Here is a 20,211-nt window from a genome sequence, read left to right on the forward strand (position 1 = left end):
ACATTTGTGTTCTGTGGTCAATTATTTACAATTTTGGAGGTGTGTTTTTTATATGGTCATAATGATCTTGCTTCAGGATGAAACAAAAGGCTACATGGCTAACTCTTATACCAAACTACTGATGTTTGCTGCCAAGCTGTGTTCCTCTCATCTGACTAGAACCTGGTTCCAATCTTGTTCCACTTATGTTTAAAAAGAACATAAAGTTACATGTATCATTAGATGAAAAATATATAGAGTCATGTATTAAACAAACACAGACTAGCAAATAAAAATAAAAAAATGTTAGGTAACTTCAGATATTTTTTTACTTTTGTTTGTGCTTCCTTAGTTGAATGGCAGACGGGATGTCACTCTGCTGATACAATTGCATCTCAATAAATTGGAATATCATCAAAAAGTTATTTAATTTCAGTAGTTCAGATACGGGCGGCACGGCGACAGCAGGTAGTGTCACTGTCACACAGCTCCAGGGACCTGGAGGTGGTGGGTTTGAGCCCCTCTCTGGGTGACTGTCTGTGAGGAGTTTGTTGGGTTCCAGCGTAAAAACTGTGCCAGATCGATGGTGTGGATCACAGCTGATGTGCTGTGGTGACCCCTGGAGGGAGGGAGCAGCCGAAAGATTGCAGTAGTTCAATTCAAAAAGTGAAATTCATATTATACAGATGATATATACACACACAGTGAACCATTGAAATAAACACATGCTTGAAATAGATCATAATGATTCTATATGAGTTTCACTTACTGAAATACATTCATTTTTTGATTCTATACTTAATGAGATGCACCTGTATGTTTAGTGCAAGATCAAGCTGAAACATCAAAGGCAAATGTTCCATGAGGAAATTTAGAAGAAAAAAAAAGAGTTATTTGTGAGATGTGCTAAAATAAGTTCACTACAAATATTTTAACCAGTAAAATTTATTTATATATAACAACAGTACAAAGTGAATCCTTGGCTTGCAAAATAGGTGTGCTTCATATTTACAATAGGTACACAGTAATATATTATTAAACAAAAACTAAAGCAAATCATAATAAAAAAATCAGACAAAACGTTTTTTTTTTGTTTGTTTTTGTTTTTTTTTAAATACTTTAACTTTCTTACAGTTTTCACAACACTTTTATAAAACAACAAGAACGGACAGCCATAAGTACTATTATCATCATGGTCATTATTACCTTTTTTTGTATTAACTATATTACAGACCTCCAGTGTCTACAAACAAAGTTTTGTTTATAAAGTTGTGTGTAATTGAAACTTACACGCCGGGTAGCTTTTTGGATTGCACCAACCATTCCCTTTGTTTACCTATTTACTTATTTTCATGTTGCTTTGGAATGGTGAGATTGGTATGTAATTTGAGTATATTGAGTATAATTCTGGAGCATGCTACTCAACCACCAACAGCAATATTTGAGCAAAAGGGGAAAAAAAACCCAAAACAAACAAAAACAACAACAAAATTGTGCCTAATGTAGGATGGGGTAGCACTTCAATACCACTTCAAATCACTTCATTTCAAACAACTGCCTCATAATTTAATGCATCCTGCTCTGCAGAAGGACTGGGGGTGGGGGAAGGGTGGTGGTAGTGATGGGGGGCGGGGGGGGGGGGTCCACAACTAATTAGAAAAAGCAGCTTACAAAGAGAAAATAAATGTTAACTAGGGTCATCAGTGATTTTGTCTTGGACCCATTTTATAACAATACGTGAGTGGCAAAAAAAAAAAAAAAGAATTAACTAACCCCCCCCCCCCCAAAACAAACAAACAATCAAAAAAACACACCAAAACATTTTATTCACAGTTTGTAACACTATTTGCACTTTTACTTTTCAACCCTATTACATTTTTGTATAAGTAGCATTACCAACACGACTAGAATGCTTCAGTGTTGTCTCTTGCCTTTGATGAATATAACAAATCTATTACTTACAGAATAAATCAGCTTAAACATTAATCTGTTTTGGCCTGGACTCCTCCATGGGCTTTGTTGTGAGGCTGTTGAGTACACTTCTGATTTATTATGAAAGACATCTAATCACAAGTCTGAGCACACTATTATTGATCAGTGTAGAGCTTGTTCAGAGAAAGCTGTATCCCCCCGACCCCCTGCCTCTATTATGGGCCATTTCTATTGGAACAGTAGGAAAAGGACAGGAGGTACTGGCTGGGAGATCAGCAGATTTGGACTTGGGGTTGTGTAGTGGAAGAGAAAAAGGAAGACTAGGAAGACTACTGCTAGTCTGGAGTAGAAGGGTTTTTTCTGTATTTCCTGATGTCACTAGAATACGGCATGACTTGTGTTTTGAGAGAGACGTTCTCTGCATGATGGAATTCATGCGCTAGTGCTTTTTCAATGACTACACTTTATACATACAGTGGGAATCCCTGCAGTGCTTGCCTAACTAACGCTTTCTGGCTAGACACATTAATTCCATGTCAATCACGTCACTTTTTTTATCCCTCTTTTTTTTGATGTGCATTCGGGTTTTATTTTTTTTTAATCTCCTGATCTCAGTGTGCACACGACTAGCTGAGATCAAAGTCAAGCTTCAAAGCTCGTGCAGGAAACTGAAACTAAGGGGGTCTCTCTCTTGCTCTCTCTCTCTCTTACTCACTCACTCTGTCTGCTTCTCGCTCATTTCTATGCTCCTCAAACCCTCGATACAAGACAGCGGAGTAATAAAGCGTCCACTCTCTCTTCACCTTCCTTACCCCTTCATTTCATCCCCTCTGTACTTTATCAGTCTCCCCCATTTCTTCATCTGTCTCGGACGGAGTCAATTTGCCAGAGCACAGGGCGAAGACGGCTGAAGAACAAAGACGAGACAAAGTCTGGTTATGAGGTCTTTCTACAATCGATTCCTGAAAACTGCGCACCATGTTAGGGAAGAAGCAAGAGTCTGACTGTAGCTGGATTTAAATAAATAACTCATTCTATACACTGTTGATACAGAGTACTGTAATACATACAGCACATGGTTATGTAGCTAATAAACATATCAGTTTGAATGCGAGAGAAAGCGAAGGAAAACCTCAGAAGCAGTCCACTGTGAACTCCCGCTGCCGGTGACCTTCAATGACCTTGTCTGTTGCGGTTGGGCTTGTCATCATAAAATAGCTCCACCTGACATCATGCATTAACAATGAAAGCTATGACATCTTTTGTTCATGCTCGCTGTTGACACACATCATGTCGGAGAAGGGAGGGATGAAGAAGAAAGCATACACAGCTGAGCTATCACCACTCCAGTCGCTGAAGTATTTTACAAATCACTTGCTGTCTTCTCGTACCGGTTCTTGGCTGTGGCCTGAAAGCAGCCGCACAGCAGCTTCAGCTCCTTCAGCTGTTTCTCAGTGCCACCCTGCATCCTCACTGTTCACATCTTAATAAAGCATTAACGTTAATTTTCTATCCTTGAACCATTTCAAACAGAGCTTTTTTTGGCATGTAATCAAGCTGCGCCAACTTTTTAAGGTCATATAGTGTGTGTGTGGATGGAAGGGAAGTGGGATGGTCCTCGGCCAGCAACATGCACCATTTGCACGATCCCTTGGCACTTGAAGATATTAGCGGATGGGAACGCAGACGTTATCGTTTTCCTTTTATGAGGTACTTTATAATGCATGCAAAACACACACACACACACACACAGACACACAACTTTGGACCATACATCATAAGGTAATACTGCCTGGTACGAAGCGAGGAACTGATCTCCAATCAGTTAGTTCTCTTCCTTCTAGGGTTACTCCATGTTCCAAGCTGAACCAAAGGGCAATCTCAGTGTTGCTGTCAATTCGCAGACATGCATTGAAAACCATCATATGTTCAGTACGTTTTGGCAATGTTACTGAGGACGAGGGAGGGAGGGGAGTTTGAGGGAGGGAACTTAAGAGCATTTGAGAGCATTGCATGCCCTCCACTAGGATCAGTTCAACTGACTCCTTTTTTTATTCCCAAAAAACGAACAAATCAAAAGACACAATAGTGGAACATTTTGTACATTCACAAACGCTTACATGTAGAAAACGGGACGTTAAGACAGAGACTGCAAGAGGAGAAGTCTATGAGGCCAGAATGCGTTTTTTTTTTTTTCTTTCCCTTCCCTCTCCCGATTTATCCGCACTGGTTGACTGCAGTCCTGGCAATTATGGGACACATGCTGGAGAAACTCGGACCCCTTGCCGTTAAGAGGTAAACAATCTCTCTGAAAAAATGCAGACCATTCCTCAAAGATCTCTCAAGATCCTATAGTTTCTCAAAAAGTCCTTTCTATGTTTAAGGTTCATGCACAGGGTTGGGATAGGGCCTCCGCTTTTGGAAAGACGAAATATAGATAATGTCTGCTCATTGTCTCATTAGCCTGCAAGGAGGACTAGGAATGTCACTACGGCATTAACATTTCAGAGGCACACTGAAACAGAAGGAAATTAAGGAACGGGACTCATGTATAAAAATAAATAAAAACTTTGGAAGTAAAAGCCATCAGCTGGATTTAAATCGAGGCAATTGCACATCTGGCTCTGGCTCACTTTTCCGGTCCTCTTGACATGCCACCAGCAGAGTGGATTAGGAGGAGCAGCTGTAGTTTGTGGATTCCTTGACATCTCCCAATTGCTCCTGAAGCTTGCCGAAGCCAAGCAATTTTAAAATGAAAAAAAAAAAAAAGACAAGCATGCAGGTTGCTTCAAAAAGCCACTGGGCAACTGAAAAATCTACTACTACTTTCAATCCTCACGCAGGCTGGAAGGCAAAAAAAAAAAAGTAGATGATCTTTTCCAGTGGTCTTGCTGAGGTAACATTTTGACTCCAAGGAAACAAAATTAACCAAGCTGTCATTGGCCAAAAGCCCCCAAACCAGCTCTGTCCCCTTTTTCCACTTGAGTTTCAGGACAAGGCTTTGGGTAAAGGTTTCGCGTCTGTGTTTGGGTCTGTGTTCCGTCGCTCCATCTGGCCCAGCTGCTTTCTCAGCTCTCCAGAGACATGGCACAGATGAGCTGGTCCACCTTGTAAGCCAGCCGCTGCTTCTTGGCCTGCTCATCCTGCTCCAGCGCCACCGTGATCTGGGGACACAAATCAGACACTCATTAATACCCAGCCCGTGTCCCATCTTAGCTCATCTCCGGACAGACACTGGAGATCTGATTATGACCAGACACTTAATCACTGATTTGCAGAAAGATATCAGACATCAATCTCCAGACAGCCGTCTGCAAAATGCTGCCCCTGGGTTTAAGGGAAAGGCACTGGGTAAATATTTCATACTTGGAGCCCTTTTTATATTCTGGGAGCTACCTGAAGTGTCTGAACTTTCAGTCAGTGTCTTTATTTTTATAAGTTAAAGAGGGAAGGTGATTTTAATCTGAATTTAGTAAAAAGTCACTGTGCATACAATCTTCTTAAACACAAAAGTGACAACATTTACATTATGTATTCAACCAACAGTTTCATCAAAACCACCTTAAGCACACAGCCATAACGTTCAAATTAAAATGACTGGCAATTTGATTAGATTTTATTAGCCCCATTGATCATAGAAGTGCACTTTATATTTTAATTTCACCTTATTTTTAATGGTCAGGACCCTCACAGGACCACCACAGAGCAGGTATGATTTGGGTGGTGAATCATATTCAGTGCTGACGTGACACTGACATGGTGATGGTGGTGTTAGTGTGTGTTGCAGTGGTATGAGTGAATGGTTTTAACACTGCCCATTTACTATCCACTCTGTTATACACACCTACCTAGTTGGTCCATCTTATAGATGTAAAGGCAGAGACAGTAGCTCATCTGTTGCTACACGGTTGTTTTGGTCATCCTTTAGTCCTTCATCAAAATAGGACACCGTTGGCTGGATGTTTTTGGTCGGTGGAGTATTCTTAGTGCAGCAGTGACACTGAGGGTTTTAAACACTCCAGTAGCACTGCAGTGTCTGATCCACTCGCACCAGCACAACACATACTAACACACCTCTGCCACATCAGTGTCACCATTGTATGATCCACCACCCAAATCATACTAGCTCTGCAGTGGTCCTTGGGTGCTGACCATGGAAGAACAGGGTGAAGCAAAGTATGCATAAAAACAGATTGAATACAGTGTGTAGTTATAGAACTACAAATTGAAGTCATGTGGTCAATGAATATTTTTAAAAAGTGCCTATGAATGTAAAAACCAAGTCTTTTTTATTGTTTGCTCTGTAAATATTCGTTTAAATAGCTTTGAGACAAATTTGGGTAATTTGGCTTTATTTATTATATATTACATGCACAGATTTTATCCTATTGATTAAACCCAATCACATCATTAACTATATTTGTAAACTACATTCATTTCACTCTTATACAGAGATGGGCACTCGAGTTAGCGACTCAAGTTCAGGTCACATCTAAGTCACACACAAAGAGACTCTTGAACATTACATGTTCTTATGCTATGCCAAAGGACCACAGCAGGTTATGAAGCATGGGACATGTTGGGAATAAATGCTTAGGAAATCATAAGTGGGAAGATCTGAATGGGTCAGTGTACAAGGCCAGAGAGAGAGCAAGTTCATTACAAACGGTCTGCATACCCCTGATGGAAATGCTGACACACGGTAGCCTGTGGCCACTGCTGGATGAACTGAGACTTTACCGCATTAATATAACATTAAGGGGGGAAATGTCAATGTCCCTGTCTCACCGAGAGATCAAGAGAAAACTCCCACGGTGCCATTTCTCCATTTCATCAGTCCATTTTGTCCCTAGTGGAGACGAGTATATGGAGGTGGAAGGGAAGTGGGTGGAGGGGATCTGACAGGCTCTCCACTCTGTCTCTCTCCAGGCCGTGTCAGAGTAACACCAGGGGAAGTGACACTCTGGCTGGGGCCCGCCGGTCATTTGCATATCAAAGTGGGTGGAATAATAGGAAACTGGCTCGTCACGGGAATATTCACTGAGCCAAGATGGAACTCAAACTGGCGTTTGCTTTCACCGGAAACCTTTAAATAGAAGGCGATTGAGTGCTACATTGCACTAACATGCACTCCTGCAGTGTGGCGTTAGCTTTTCTCCACTGTCACATGAATGTTCTCCACTGCCCAGAAATGTTGTAGGGAAAAATTATTCTTTTTCTGTATTTGAACTCCCTAAACTTGCCTGATTTAAAAGAATAATTCCATTATTTTTACCACCACAATGTTTTTAGGTCCCACAAAGGGGGTGGCCATTCGTCTGTAACCACTTGCAACCTTACACACAAGCCCGAACTACCCCCACACACCTCAGCTGCCATGCGCAGTTCTTCCTCAAGTGCATCTATATTGGCTATAGGAGAAAATGACAAATTATGAACTTAGGAGTCTAAATTGAAATTGGGATTACTGGAAGTATATTAAGTAGAAAATGCAACCAATATCTAAATCTGACCTTTAGAGGTGATAATCCCTGCAAGGTTATATAAAAAGTGTAATATTAAAAGGTAGACACAATTCTTTTGTCACTATAAAAATAACTGTTGTGACTTAACATCTAAATATGGTTTTTGAGTCTCACTTTCAATAATTTCACTGCTATTACATTTCAAATGGCAGGGATTTTGCCACATCAACCAACCCTGGTGGTCACTAAGGTAGTGAGGCTGCTCTAAGGTCAGTATGTGTGAGTGCCAAGGATTCTGCAGCTGTCTGATACCTTTCAGAGTGTTCCGCCCACTGAGCAGTGTATTAAATACACAGCAGAAGCAATGAATCTTTTATGTCTGTGTTCACAGCTCCAGGCCTGTTGGGCCCTAGCATTGCACTCCTCTGTGTTCTCCTCCCCTGCTCCAGCACACTTGATTTAACTCATGAAGTGACTTGATGGCTGGTTGATCACTTGAATCAGGTGTGTAAGGGCAGGGAAGCAGCTAAGCTGTGCAGTGCAGGGGTCCCCAGGGCTGGGACTAGGGAAATGCTCTTTTGTATTCCAGAAGAGTCACAGAAGATGTTCTGCTTCACAGACCCTAGCATTTGGAGCTACATGAAGGGCGTGTCACATTTTCACTTGCACAAATACATACACAACACACATGTCAAGCCAAGTGCTCTAGAGTAGAAGGCTGGCTGTGTTGTATGGCCTGCATTTTAGTCTCTTCTAAAACCACTGGCTCAATAAATGCACGTACATCTAGACACACAAAATGTTTCTTCAGAAATGAAGAGCATTGATAAAGAATGTGTCCGCTCTGTCCTGTAGTGAGTCTGAAATGGTCTAGAAAGGCTTTGTACTACATGCTAGAACATAGCTGCAAGGATTAGATGGCATTTAATTAAATTTAGCATTTCCATACTACTCAACCACTTGTTACTACAAACTGAATAGAGTGCTCACACATGGGTCAATATATAGAGTTTATGGGTGTATTTCATCTACAGTGTTAAATAAAATGCATCTTGGAGACCTCATCCTGCTCATATTTAATTTATTTATTAACACTATTCATTAACTGCTAACATGTTAGAGAACACAGATCTCTGAAATGGAAAAACACATTTAGTCTTGGCCTGGATTAATAACTTAACTCTGTTGCTCACTTCATGTGCAATTCGTGTAATACTAGGTAGAATTTTTACCTTTTAATATCAGCTTAAAAAGTGCTCTAGAGTAGAAGGGCTGGCTGTGTTCTATGGCCTGCATTTTAGTCTCTTCCAAAACCACTGGCTCAATGTTTCTTCAGAAATAAGAGCATTCATAAGGAATGTGTCCATCTCTGTCTTAAAGTGCTCTATAAACAAATAAAGTTGAGTTGAGTAAAAATCATTGTAATATTTCACTGACCTGTAATAGGGAGAATAGAGCCTCTGTGATTCCTAATCTGGGTTCAGCACTGCAGTAACTGCATTATGCAAATTCTGAAGGAGGGTAGGAAACATCAACCCCCTCCTTCCCTACTCCCACTTTGATTACAATCTGCAACAGTAGGGGGAGCCCAGGAGCAAAAATACCAAATCTTACCTAGTGTGATCCGTGTCACCCATGTGAGAAATAGACACCATGCTTTCAGAGTGGTGTCTCTGGGCTCTCAGGATTTCTTTCAATGCTGCGTAATGTAAAGGTCAGGCTAATGGGTCCCCAGAGTGGAGCAGCCGTTATGACGGTAACAGCTCCATCCTAGGGCCCACTCTGCTGCACTTTGTGTACGAGAGCCTGGCAGTGATTGGGCTGGGTGTAATCTTCCTCATCAGAGCCCTATTCATCCGCTCGCTTTGCTCTCTTGTGCTTTCAGTATGTGTGGAGATGTGTGTGTGCATTGCAGCCACTCACTTCTTCGCTGTACTTGCTGACGTAAGAGTAGATCTCGTTCAGCGCACTCAGCATGTTGAACTCGTTGGAGTGAAGCCGCGCTTGCTCGGCCAGGTACGCATTCATGTCCTGGTCACTGATGGCCGGCAGCCTGCTAATGTCAGCATAGTACCTGTACACACAGCAGAGGGCAATAGTGGTCAACATAAACAGAGCAGATATTCAAGAAATTAAGGGTGAATCCCATTTTTTAATTTTAAATCTATTCACTTGTTTTTGAGAGTTATCCTGCCCCTTGAAACTGATTTACAAGATGTAGACACTTAAAAATAATGGTTCTTTATTAAAAGAAATAAATTTTATATAGAACCCTGAACACTTGAAACGGTTTGCATTATTAAAGGTTTCTTTGCATGATGAAAGTTTTCTTCAGATTGATGGAGAATAAGCTATGGATGGTTCTATAAGGCACCAAAAATGGATCCTTTATTGTTACGATATCAATCTTGCGAGAAAGCATTCATAAGCCTGGCCAGTGAATAATCGGGTTATCTTTTGGAATCGGGTTATGTCTTAACTTTATTTTATGTCATTCATTTGTTTATTATTATTAGTTTATAATGTATTTTTCACAAAGAAATCATCTGGAATAAAGGAAATGGTGGTTCTGTGATACAGCACTGCACAGTAACAAATCAGTTCGTTCTGCTCTTACATTTCAAAACAAAAGCACTTTGGAGAAAACAGATGGAGGGCTCCTTCCGGTCAGAACCTGAAGAGCCTGCATTTTTGTTCATGTGGGACAGTTTAGGAGCATGATCTGTTCAGACTGATGTCAGATACAGTTCAAATTATATAGATAGTGTGAACAGCAGAAAAAAAAAAAAAAAAAAAAAAAACAAGTCAGTGTGGGTAGGACAAAGATTTATTTATTAGCTTTTACATATGCTAAGATTTCTTTATCACCACCTGGAGGAGGTATTCCCAAGGGTTGTATGCTGTATTTGTGTGATGGATGCTGAATACTGTTTTAAGACTGCAGCATGACAGATTACAACATAAATGCTAGTTTTATATAAAATGATTTATTATTCTTTTCACTTAAAACATACATAACCTACCTTACAGATTGTGTTACAGGCAAAGATGCAAAAATGCGTTAATTATCTAAAGCGATATGACACCAAGAGAACTCAAATGAAGCAGCATAGAGCATCTCACCTTTCTACCCAGTTTTTGTAGTTGGGAATGTCTTTAGCATACAGCAGTTTGTTGGAGGGCGAGTCTTTTCCTAGCCTGTGTTCTGAGGTGGAACATGAGTCCATAAATGTCTGAGCCACCACAGACAAGCAGGCATCTGTAATGCTGCTCTTGTGGATGTCAAACACAAATTGAGGGTTCTTGATTACGTTCACCCAGAATCGTAAAGGAAGGCTGAAAGGGAAAGACAAAATGAAAGCTTATTATACTGCGCCACATCTGTTAACAGGCCTGGTAATGAAGATTAGTGTCTCTGAATATGAGCGGCATTCAAAATGTTCTCCATATTGATGATGTAATCTACTAATCCCGCAGGTCATTTTATAATGGTTCTATGAAGTGACAATTTCTGAGGGGATATACACAAAAAAACAGCTCTTTTCTATCAGCAGATTTGTTGCAATCACAACAATAATTAAAACTTTTTTAAATTTTTTAAATAAAAAATTAAATGACATTATATTTTAAAAGCTTATTGCTAGACTTAACAAATGTACAAAAAAATTAATAAGAAAATTAAATAAATTAATAAGAAAGTGTGATTACATAGAAAAATAAAATTTGAATATATTTAAACTTAAATAAAAAGTATCCCTCATGATAACATAATTTGATTAATTTAATTAAACAATGCCACTACCATATCAAATATGTTTAATATGAATTTTTGTTTTCTACTGTTTCATAATATTTTGAAACTATTGCTACTATACCTAACTGCCCAATAACTATAGTTTAAAAATACTGTTAAAATACCCATACTGTTTCAATAATAATTTGGAAAGCCATTCAATGCCTTAAAATCTTTAAACAAAAAAAAAAAAAAAACCTAAACCTCCACAACAGAAATGTTAGTGTCTTCAGTGTAAATGGACATGAATGCAGCAATGATTTATTCCAAACAAATCTGAACCACTTGTATTGATCTGTTTATTATGAAATATCGACATAATATAAAGGGCAGCTTGAGTTTTTTTAAATGGTGTTAAAACACTAAAAACCAGCAAAAAGGGGATATGAGGTTATGTCCTGACATTGACAAATTATTTATAGAAATAAACTAGCATGAGGTATATACTGCACCAGTTGCTTTTCCACGTGTGGCGCACGTCCATGTCGTGGATGTCGTGCTTGTCTGCCTGTTCATCCAGGAAATCGAACATGTATTTGATGGCTAAAGGCAAGGCACTGCCTCTGTGGACCGTGCTAAAGAGCGTCTCAAAGAGATCGTCTACAAACTTCTGCAGTGTACCCTAGAGAAATATCAGAATAGAACATCTTAGTACACATGTACACAACCTTACAGGTCACAGCATAGGCAGATCTTTTTGAAAGTAACAAGCATGATAACTACAATAGGAACTACTCTGTCACTTTTGTGGTACCTTTTGTCTTCACTGTGGTGGTACCCTCAAGGGAACATATTCTGTACCTTTAGTTAGAGAACATAACTCTACCTTATTTTATTAAAATTGTAGATTTAAAAATTGTATTCACCTCTCCTTCTGGAGAAGAGAAAGTAATGTAACTTTAATCAACCAAACTGCACTTTAAAACCAATGTTGTTCCTTTAAATGTGAATTTAAACGGATTGTGCCTTTAGTGGTGACTGGAGGATTTCTGTTCTTTCTTGTTAAGCACTTTGGTTTTAAATATCCTGTAGCAAATATCAATTATTTATTTATTTACAGCCATGAGAGCCTTAGGGACCGATGTTGGATTATTAGTTCAATCCAAAAGTACTGGATGGAGCTCTACCCACTCATTTCAAGGTGGGTTCTACATACTTTGCATATAGAGTGTACCTGACTGAGACACCATCATTTTGACTACACAGTAGCTTACTACTAGTAGTCCTTACCTTAGTAGCTAGCAGGCGGGTGAGGTAGATCTCAGACACCATTTTACTGCCTCGATCGCCCTCCTTCTGATCACCGTGTTCATGGTTCTTGACCAAGTGCCACACTTTGACCCCACTCTCCAGGTCAGGAGTGATCATAGGTGCCCGCGAGCGCAGACTGTCTGGACTTCCTGTGTAGCGGAAAGTTGAATCTGAAGAGAAACAGTACAGTCTTAGCATGTGGCCAAACATTTGTAGACACCTTCTCAGCCATCCTTTCTTCTGAAACCAACAGGATTAAATGTGAGTGTGCCCCACATTGCCTTGCTGCAGTAACAGCCTCTAAACTACAAAGGCTTCACGACAGACATTGGAACATTGCTGTGGAGATTTGACTGCATTCAACCAAAATAGCATTAGTAAGGTCAGGTATGAATGTTGGATGATTAGTCCAGGATCTCCAGAGCTAGAACTGACTTCACTCCAGAGCATAATGTTCTACTGCTCCACAGATGACCGCTGGAGTGATTTACATTGCTCTATTCTATACACGGTAAGGGCACAGTAAGTTCAATTGTCTTCTAAGCTTGAGCAAATCGACAATATTAATTTACCCGTGTCAACAATCCTGTTCAAAGGTATTATTTTTTTTTTTTTTTTAGTAGCGAGAACTTTTCATGACTGGACTTGCTGCACAGATGGCATCCTATCACCCTACAACACTAGAAATCTCTGAGCTACTGAGAGTGGCTCTCAGTGACTTTCATTCAAAAATGTATGTAGAAGCAGTCTGCATGCCTAGGTTAAAACACCTAATATAACAGTATGTAAGATTTGGTATTTTATTTGCTAGTTGGCTGTACAGTTGCAATTTGTAATCTATTTTCAGAGGACGGTCCTGAAATCAAGTTGGAGGGGAGTTTCTACCCTCCTCCAAAAGTTACATAGCTAGGACACTATATATACATAGCTAGGGCATAGGCTCTGTTCTCCCTATCACAGGTCAGTTAAGTATAACAGTTATTTCAGAGCTGTATTTTTAATGTAAAATATTACCTAGTGTTACTTTATATATAAATTATACATATATATAACTAACTAAGGCCCAATTCTGGATGGCTGTGTGAGAGTGGGTTACTATCAGATGTGTGGAAAGTTTGAGAGAGAGAGAGAAAGAAAGAAAGACAGACATCACACACCAAGAGGAGGAATACAGCAATGTAACTTTTAATTTTCATTAACTAAACCTAAGTGACTGGCCTTCTTGTACTTCCTTCCACTCCCTCTCTTGTTTTTCCCCTATTTCCCTAGAGGACTGGTTTTAGGCTGAAGGAAATGAGTTGATTTTCTCCCTGCTCTGATCGTTAAAGCTTTTATAATTGGCTCTTCCTGATGTATTGTGCTTCTGACATGCTTTAAGAGCATGAGACCTTCCATCTAATCAATGCATCTAAAGATTTCTAATAAGTTAAGCGCTCCTCATCCTCTGCTGTTAAGCCATCAGACTCTCTCCCTGCTGGCAATTAGAGTTATGTCTTTTTACCTCATAGCAGAAAGCTCTCTAGGGAGGACAGATCAGCCTCTACATTTCCTTCACACACACTCTCTCTCTCTCTCTCTCTCTCTCTCTCTCTCTCTCTCATGTTTGCATCTTCCCTTATCTTCCAGGAGTGCACAAGACAACAAAGCCAGGCAAACAGCCTCAGTGAGACAGAGGTTTTAGTGAAATTCTGAGAGTATTGCAGCCATAGGACAAGGCTAAAAGGACTTGGCAAAGTGGGACCGTGCATATGCCTCTGTGTGTTTAAAGCAAGATCCTGCTTTCAAGTCCACCTCAAGCTACTGCAAGTCTGACTATTCCAAATGAGCTACAGGAGAATTGCTATGGTGTGTGCTTGTATGTGTGTGTTTGTTAGGGCTGCACCATATACTGCTTGTTAAATGTTCTTGTAATGTTGTTGTTTGTTTCGTTCGTTCGTCTGCTTCATTTCGTTAAGGGTCATAGTGAGTCTGGAGCCTACTGGGAATCACTGGGCTTGATCACAGAGAATCGCACACTCACTCAAGTCACTCAAATTTACACCTTTGGACACTTCTGAATAACCAGTCCATTTACCAGCATGTGTTTTTCGGCCTGTGGGTGGAAACTGGAGCTCCTGGAGGAAACCCATGCAGACACAAGGAGAACACACCAAGCTCCTCCCTCAACTGCCCTCGTGTAATAGTAATCTGCTAAATTTCTGCTAAAGGCTCCAGATCAGACTATGACTCACCTCTTAGAAAAACAAAACTGACCGTCTTGACCTCAAATGGTGCTGTGACTTTTCCCTCGCCTTAAATTGTGAAGAAGTTTGAGATTCCATCCACCTTAAAAAAAAGCTTGGTAACATTCTGCTGCCAACATTAATATTAAGTTCCACCTTCAATTTAATGTTGCATTAAAGTGCATTTGTCTTCAAAAAGCTATTTGAAATAAACATGCCTCTTAACACAGTTTTGCCTCTGCAGCAAACATTTCCACAAAAACAACAGTTGAGTTATTAACCGTTGTTAAATAAAACCCAATGGAATTGATTACTATTTACTATTATGACTACTATTAAAATATCACATTAGTTTTATAGCTTTACACAAGAAAAGGACAAGTTTATTGTTTATTTATGTCTATTTCTGTTTAAATTGTATTTAGATGCATGCATAGTGCTGCTCATTTTGTTTGTGTTCAATATAAAATTGTTGAAATTATTTCAGTTTGTGTATAAATATTTTTTGTAATTTTCAGTACATTTTAAATATACAGTAATAATAGTGATAAGATAATTTTGTGATATAATAGTGATATTATATTTTCATATCATTTCATATCTAGAAGGAATGTGGACTGATGTAGTGTAAATCTAGCCCAAAGACCTTTACACCCATAGTGTGGTGATCTTGCACAAGCTGGGAATCTAACCCTAGTCTAATAAGGTGGTTATACTGTGCAGCACTATTGTGTGGTTTTGTGTGTGCACATATGTGAGAGTGAGGGGTCTGGATCTCCTAACAAATGGTGTCTTGCTCCTGCTATGACTCTAATGTGTCTAACCAGCTCCCCACCCATTATGGTCTTGTGAGGAGTGTGCTATTTTGGGCCGGGGGAGCAGTGCTGGCATGCTAAATTGAGGTAAAATGCTAAGTGTTGAGCATTAAATTGATATGAATCAATCAGCGGGTGCTGAGCTGCAGCTGTGCCCACCATGCCATGCTGTGATTGATAGGCACCAGGGCTGAGAGACCCACTGTCTGTGCACCTGAAATGAACACATGCACAAAAAAGAGAGAGAGAGAGAGAGAATGCTCAACTCTGACTCCTTATAGATATTTTATGACTTTCCTAAAATATTCAATGAGCCCTTTGTAATAAAAGAAGTTGAAGTGCCTCCATGCAACCACGAAACCACTTAACTGCTAACGTTTAAAAGGTTGCAGGGAATGTAATGGAGCAATGCAAGGACTTAAATTAAGTGTTTGGCTCACAAATAATGGCTGGTTTTCAAAAAAACGCCAGGCTGTCTGGCGTGAAATATCATTTAACGGGAGCTGATTAAGTTTCTGATGTGTCGGAGTTGTTCCCCTTTTGATATTTCCCCCTTTGTTACCTGCATTTTAAATGTCAGTCTGTTTGTAAATGATAAGAGGAGATAATTGTGTTTGTTAAATTGCACCTAAGTCAGAAATTCATTCCAGGGCTTTGATTAACTCGAGTCTTTAATGTGCTTCCATGGTAGGATGCATTTCACACTGATCTAGGCAGTGGAAGGTGGGGGACATATTTGCGTGAAGCTGGCACCGTTGCTAGGTGACAATGCGCGCCATGCTTGAACCAATCAGAGCCATGGTATTTGGCCATGCGTCGTTTGCGCCTTTTTGCACTTTGTGGAGTATCATTTGCAGTGCATAATTAGCAATCACAGAGAGGCCTACAGCTCTGTGTTGGAAATTGAGAGAAGACCAGATGGGGAGCCCTGTGGCACTCCCTCAGAGCTGCTCTAATGTGTGTGTGTGTGTGTGTGTGTCTGCCATTACAGCTAGCGTCCAAAGTCAGCTGAGGAATCAGCAATGCTAGGCTTTTTGGTAAATGCCAACACCTCTCTCTTGCTCTCTCTCTCGTACTCTCACACCCTTCACAGCCTCCCCAGGGCTTCCTCTGGGCTGTAAAGCAAACTGCAGCACACAGCTCTCACACATGAGTAAACACTGTCACCAGAGCCATCATTTAAAGCAGCACAGAACCGTAGCAGTCATGTTCCATAGCCTTCATGAAAAGCAGATATTAAAAGTACACTGAATCAATACGGCAGATGGCAAATCACCTTCAAATTATTTTAGACAAATGACAAATACTCTCCATACTGGTGGGATCAGAGTAGTTGTGTTCATGTCTCCAGAAAAACACTCACCGTATCTACTGATGGATGTGCGAGAAATGCTTGCTGAGGGAGGAATGTTGTAGGAGGATGTCTGCTTCGGCACCAGCGCCACCACACAGCGATCTGACACCTGAGAAGAGGGAAAGAGAGAGTTATTCTTCTCATAATTTCATCAAAAGTGTTCTTCAGCGAGAGCCTTGTTGCATACTGGGTGCAATTTCAGATACTAAAAAAAGGATGAGGGTCGTACAGAGAACAACAGGGCGAAACCTGTAGACAAACTGTTATTGGAAATACAGAGATAAGCTCCACGCTTTCACTTCAGGACTGCAGCAGTGCTGCTAGTAAGGAGCGGAAAAGGCGTTTCTCTTTGCCAACTCCCTGATGCAGTTTGAAACAATTAGGAGAGCAGTGAGGCGAAAGGTTTATCTGCTGATAAAACAAGTGAATGATCCTTAAGTGCTTCAGCTGTGGACACATTATAACTGGCAGACCTGAGCAGAAGCCCAAGCCTATGACAGTGCATTAGAGCCTCCTCATTGAAAGTCCCATCACTCCTCAGTCCTCAGTGGACTTAATGACTGGAAAAGAGGACAGCGGGACTGTAGCTATCAGCGCAGCGAGAGGCTGAGCTTCAATGATGTGTTTAATGCAACATCACTCAGCGACAGAGAGAGAGAAAAAGTAAGAGACAAAGGCAGATGCAGTGGCCTGGGGCATACAAATGGTGAATAAGGTATGGGGCGAGAATATATATAAACAAAGAAACAAAGATAATAGCGCTAGAGAGAAAGCCAAACCTGGTTAAAAGACAGAGAGAAAAAGAGGGGGCACAGAAAGAAGTGCAGACAAGAGAAACAGACTTTGAGACTGAGGGGATAGCGGGATATTATTGATTGAGGGCTAAAGGCTAGAGGAAAGAGGTAGCAGGAGATAAGGAACAGGAAACCGGGGCTTTGTATAGTGCAAGGTTTAAGCTCTGCATTTGGACCTTTTCTTGTTCTTTGTCGGGCCTACTGGAGTCACATCTAAAAAATTCAAGCGATGTTCATAGTCTCGGTAGACATAACAGACTTAAATTACTGTAAGGGCCAGTGTTTACAGCATGAGCTGGATAATGCAGAGTAAAAGGGAATTAGCATTCACACTATTTTTTTATAATATTTTTAACCACTACCCCCTGTTTTCAAGTGTCACCTTGCCCCTTGGAACTGGTATAAAATATGTGCTGGTGAAAAATCTTCCATCATGTAATGGGACAACCATTTAAGAGCATGATACGATGTAGAACACAATTAAAAAGAGAAACATAGACATAGGCATCACTGCCAGTCTGCATTGATAGCAGAGGAGAAATGCTGGATTTTTGTTATATTTAGGGTATCATCCTTCAGAATAGTATAAAAATCATAAATTATCACCTGCCCCCAAGTCTTCTGTTATATGAAGCTTAATTCTGCTTCTTATACAGCAGATTTCTGTTCAAACCTTCCAGTTCCACCTTAAAGGTTGCAGCAGCATCGGGTGCAAGAATGCAACTGCTCTACCATTTAAGGCAGAACTGAAAATGTAATTATTAACTACTGAGACATCAGGATACTACGACTGCTGTTTTATGCTCATTATAAAATAAAGGGTCATACTGTATTGAAACAAAATTAAACTAAAATAATACAGTGGTTATTATAGTTTTTTGTGGGTTTCTTTGTTCACTTGTGCAGGGTCTCGCTGGTGATTTACAGGGCATTCATATTTGAAGTGTGCCTCTGTTCCAAGGGATATATAGCCCTAACCTTTTGCCCTACTCCTCTATCCCAACAAGAACGGAGATATCCCAACCTGAGACAAAATGGAGGGGTATGGCCAAGTGGTAGGGGCAAGGGCTGAAATTGTATTTTGGTCTATGAAATGCATATGGTCATATGCATTCCTTAGCATACTCCAGTGGATTAAGACAAGTATGAATGTATTCAGTGTGTTCAAGGTATATACATTCATACTTGTAGACATATGTCAACGGCAGACTAAAATGAGGCCCGCATATATACGGCTTTCCATGTGTTAGGTTTCGATAGAGGTAATGTGAATTAGCAACAGTATTTCTGTCTGTATAATTGTCTGAGTCTGCAGATTTGATTCAGGTCAGTTCCTTTACTTTGCCTTGCCACTATTTAAAAAAAAAAGGAGAAGAAGAAGAAGCCTGGCCATATTATGCATGAATAGCAGAGCTGTGCATAGCAGTGTATAATTCTTCCTTTCATCTCCTCTCTGCTGTGCACCCACTCAGAGCACTTCTATCAATGAGGACTTCCCTCTTCAGGAACTTTGAAATCTCTTTGAGTTATCTCTAGTACAGAATGGCTCATTATTGTGTGGTTATTATGAGTATTAGAATGAGCTTTTAGGCATGACGAAGACCAAACTCTTTTAAAGTAAATGAACAACAACTCAGGTCAAGACTTCTTTACGTCACTGGATTCCTGGATATTTATGGCATATTCCCTTCAACTCCTGCTAATTAGCTGATTTGGTTTGAGGGTGTTAGAGCAAGGAAAACAAGGATACATTCCAGGTAGGGCTGGGCAGAACCAAGGCTTGGAACCACTGCTAGTGAGCTAGCTAAATGAGGTAATCATTCTTCTTGTTATACTTCAGCTGGAGCCATCAACCTGATCCTGGATGGTTGGAGTATAGCAGTGTGGCAATATCTTTGTTCAAACAACACCTAACTCATCAGTTATTCACAATAACTACTGTTCTCACAGCAAACAAACCTCACAGACGCTCTGCATATTTTAAAGTGGAACATGTTTTGAGATAAGAAGCAGACTTTTTTTTATTCACTGTTTGAAATTACCACAGCAAAAATAAGTCAGTGTTACCCACCAATGGATTAGAAATAGAACAACATCCTCATGTTTTTTCATGCTTTTCAACATTTGGAAGTCTGTCCTCCGTCCAAGAAGCAGTTTCTCATGGCTTCAGCAATGCAGCGAGAGAAAACCCATGCCATTTTGGAAAAAGACTCACAGTTTTTTTTCCCATTTACTGAGCCAGGGCTGTGTAAAAACACTGGATCTTTTTTCCAGCACACAGAAGTCAAAGCTGGCAAAAGGTGAGGAAACATTTTCTTAATTGTATAAAAAAGTGTTCTGGATTAAAATCACCAACATCACCTTTAATGACCATGTTTAGTAGTCATGTTAGAACCTGAAAATCACCTTTACTCAATCTGTACTAGACTATGGCCATCCAGGACTAGAATTGATGACACTTGTGTATCTAGTACATGGATAGATGTTTTTAAGAATGGATATATAAAGTCTTTAAGATGAGGTTCATCAGAAACCAGAAAGTCAGTACACTGGGAGAGAGGGAGGGAGGGAGGAACAAGGCTCCAACTCCAACAGTCTGAGAGATT

The 20,211-nt window shown here is 40.2% G+C and overlaps 1 protein-coding gene across 1 annotated transcript in view; it reads right to left on the bottom strand.

Annotated features, from left to right (window-relative positions):
* Positions 1-1,728: 1,728 nt before the first annotated feature.
* The window catches only part of plxna2 (plexin A2), a 301,903-nt gene continuing 283,420 nt past the window's right edge, over positions 1,729-20,211 (bottom strand). The window contains exons 27-32 of the mRNA XM_066670429.1: positions 16,821-16,920; positions 12,400-12,590; positions 11,622-11,791; positions 10,500-10,712; positions 9,300-9,450; positions 1,729-5,075 (exon numbers count right to left, since the gene is read on the bottom strand). Of these exons, the coding sequence (XP_066526526.1) occupies positions 4,980-5,075; positions 9,300-9,450; positions 10,500-10,712; positions 11,622-11,791; positions 12,400-12,590; positions 16,821-16,920 (921 nt within the window). The 3' untranslated portion in view covers positions 1,729-4,979. The remainder of the gene's footprint in view (positions 5,076-9,299; positions 9,451-10,499; positions 10,713-11,621; positions 11,792-12,399; positions 12,591-16,820; positions 16,921-20,211) is intronic.

Source organism: Hoplias malabaricus, chromosome 5, assembly GCF_029633855.1.
Source record: "Hoplias malabaricus isolate fHopMal1 chromosome 5, fHopMal1.hap1, whole genome shotgun sequence".
NCBI classification, from domain to species: domain Eukaryota; kingdom Metazoa; phylum Chordata; class Actinopteri; order Characiformes; family Erythrinidae; genus Hoplias; species Hoplias malabaricus.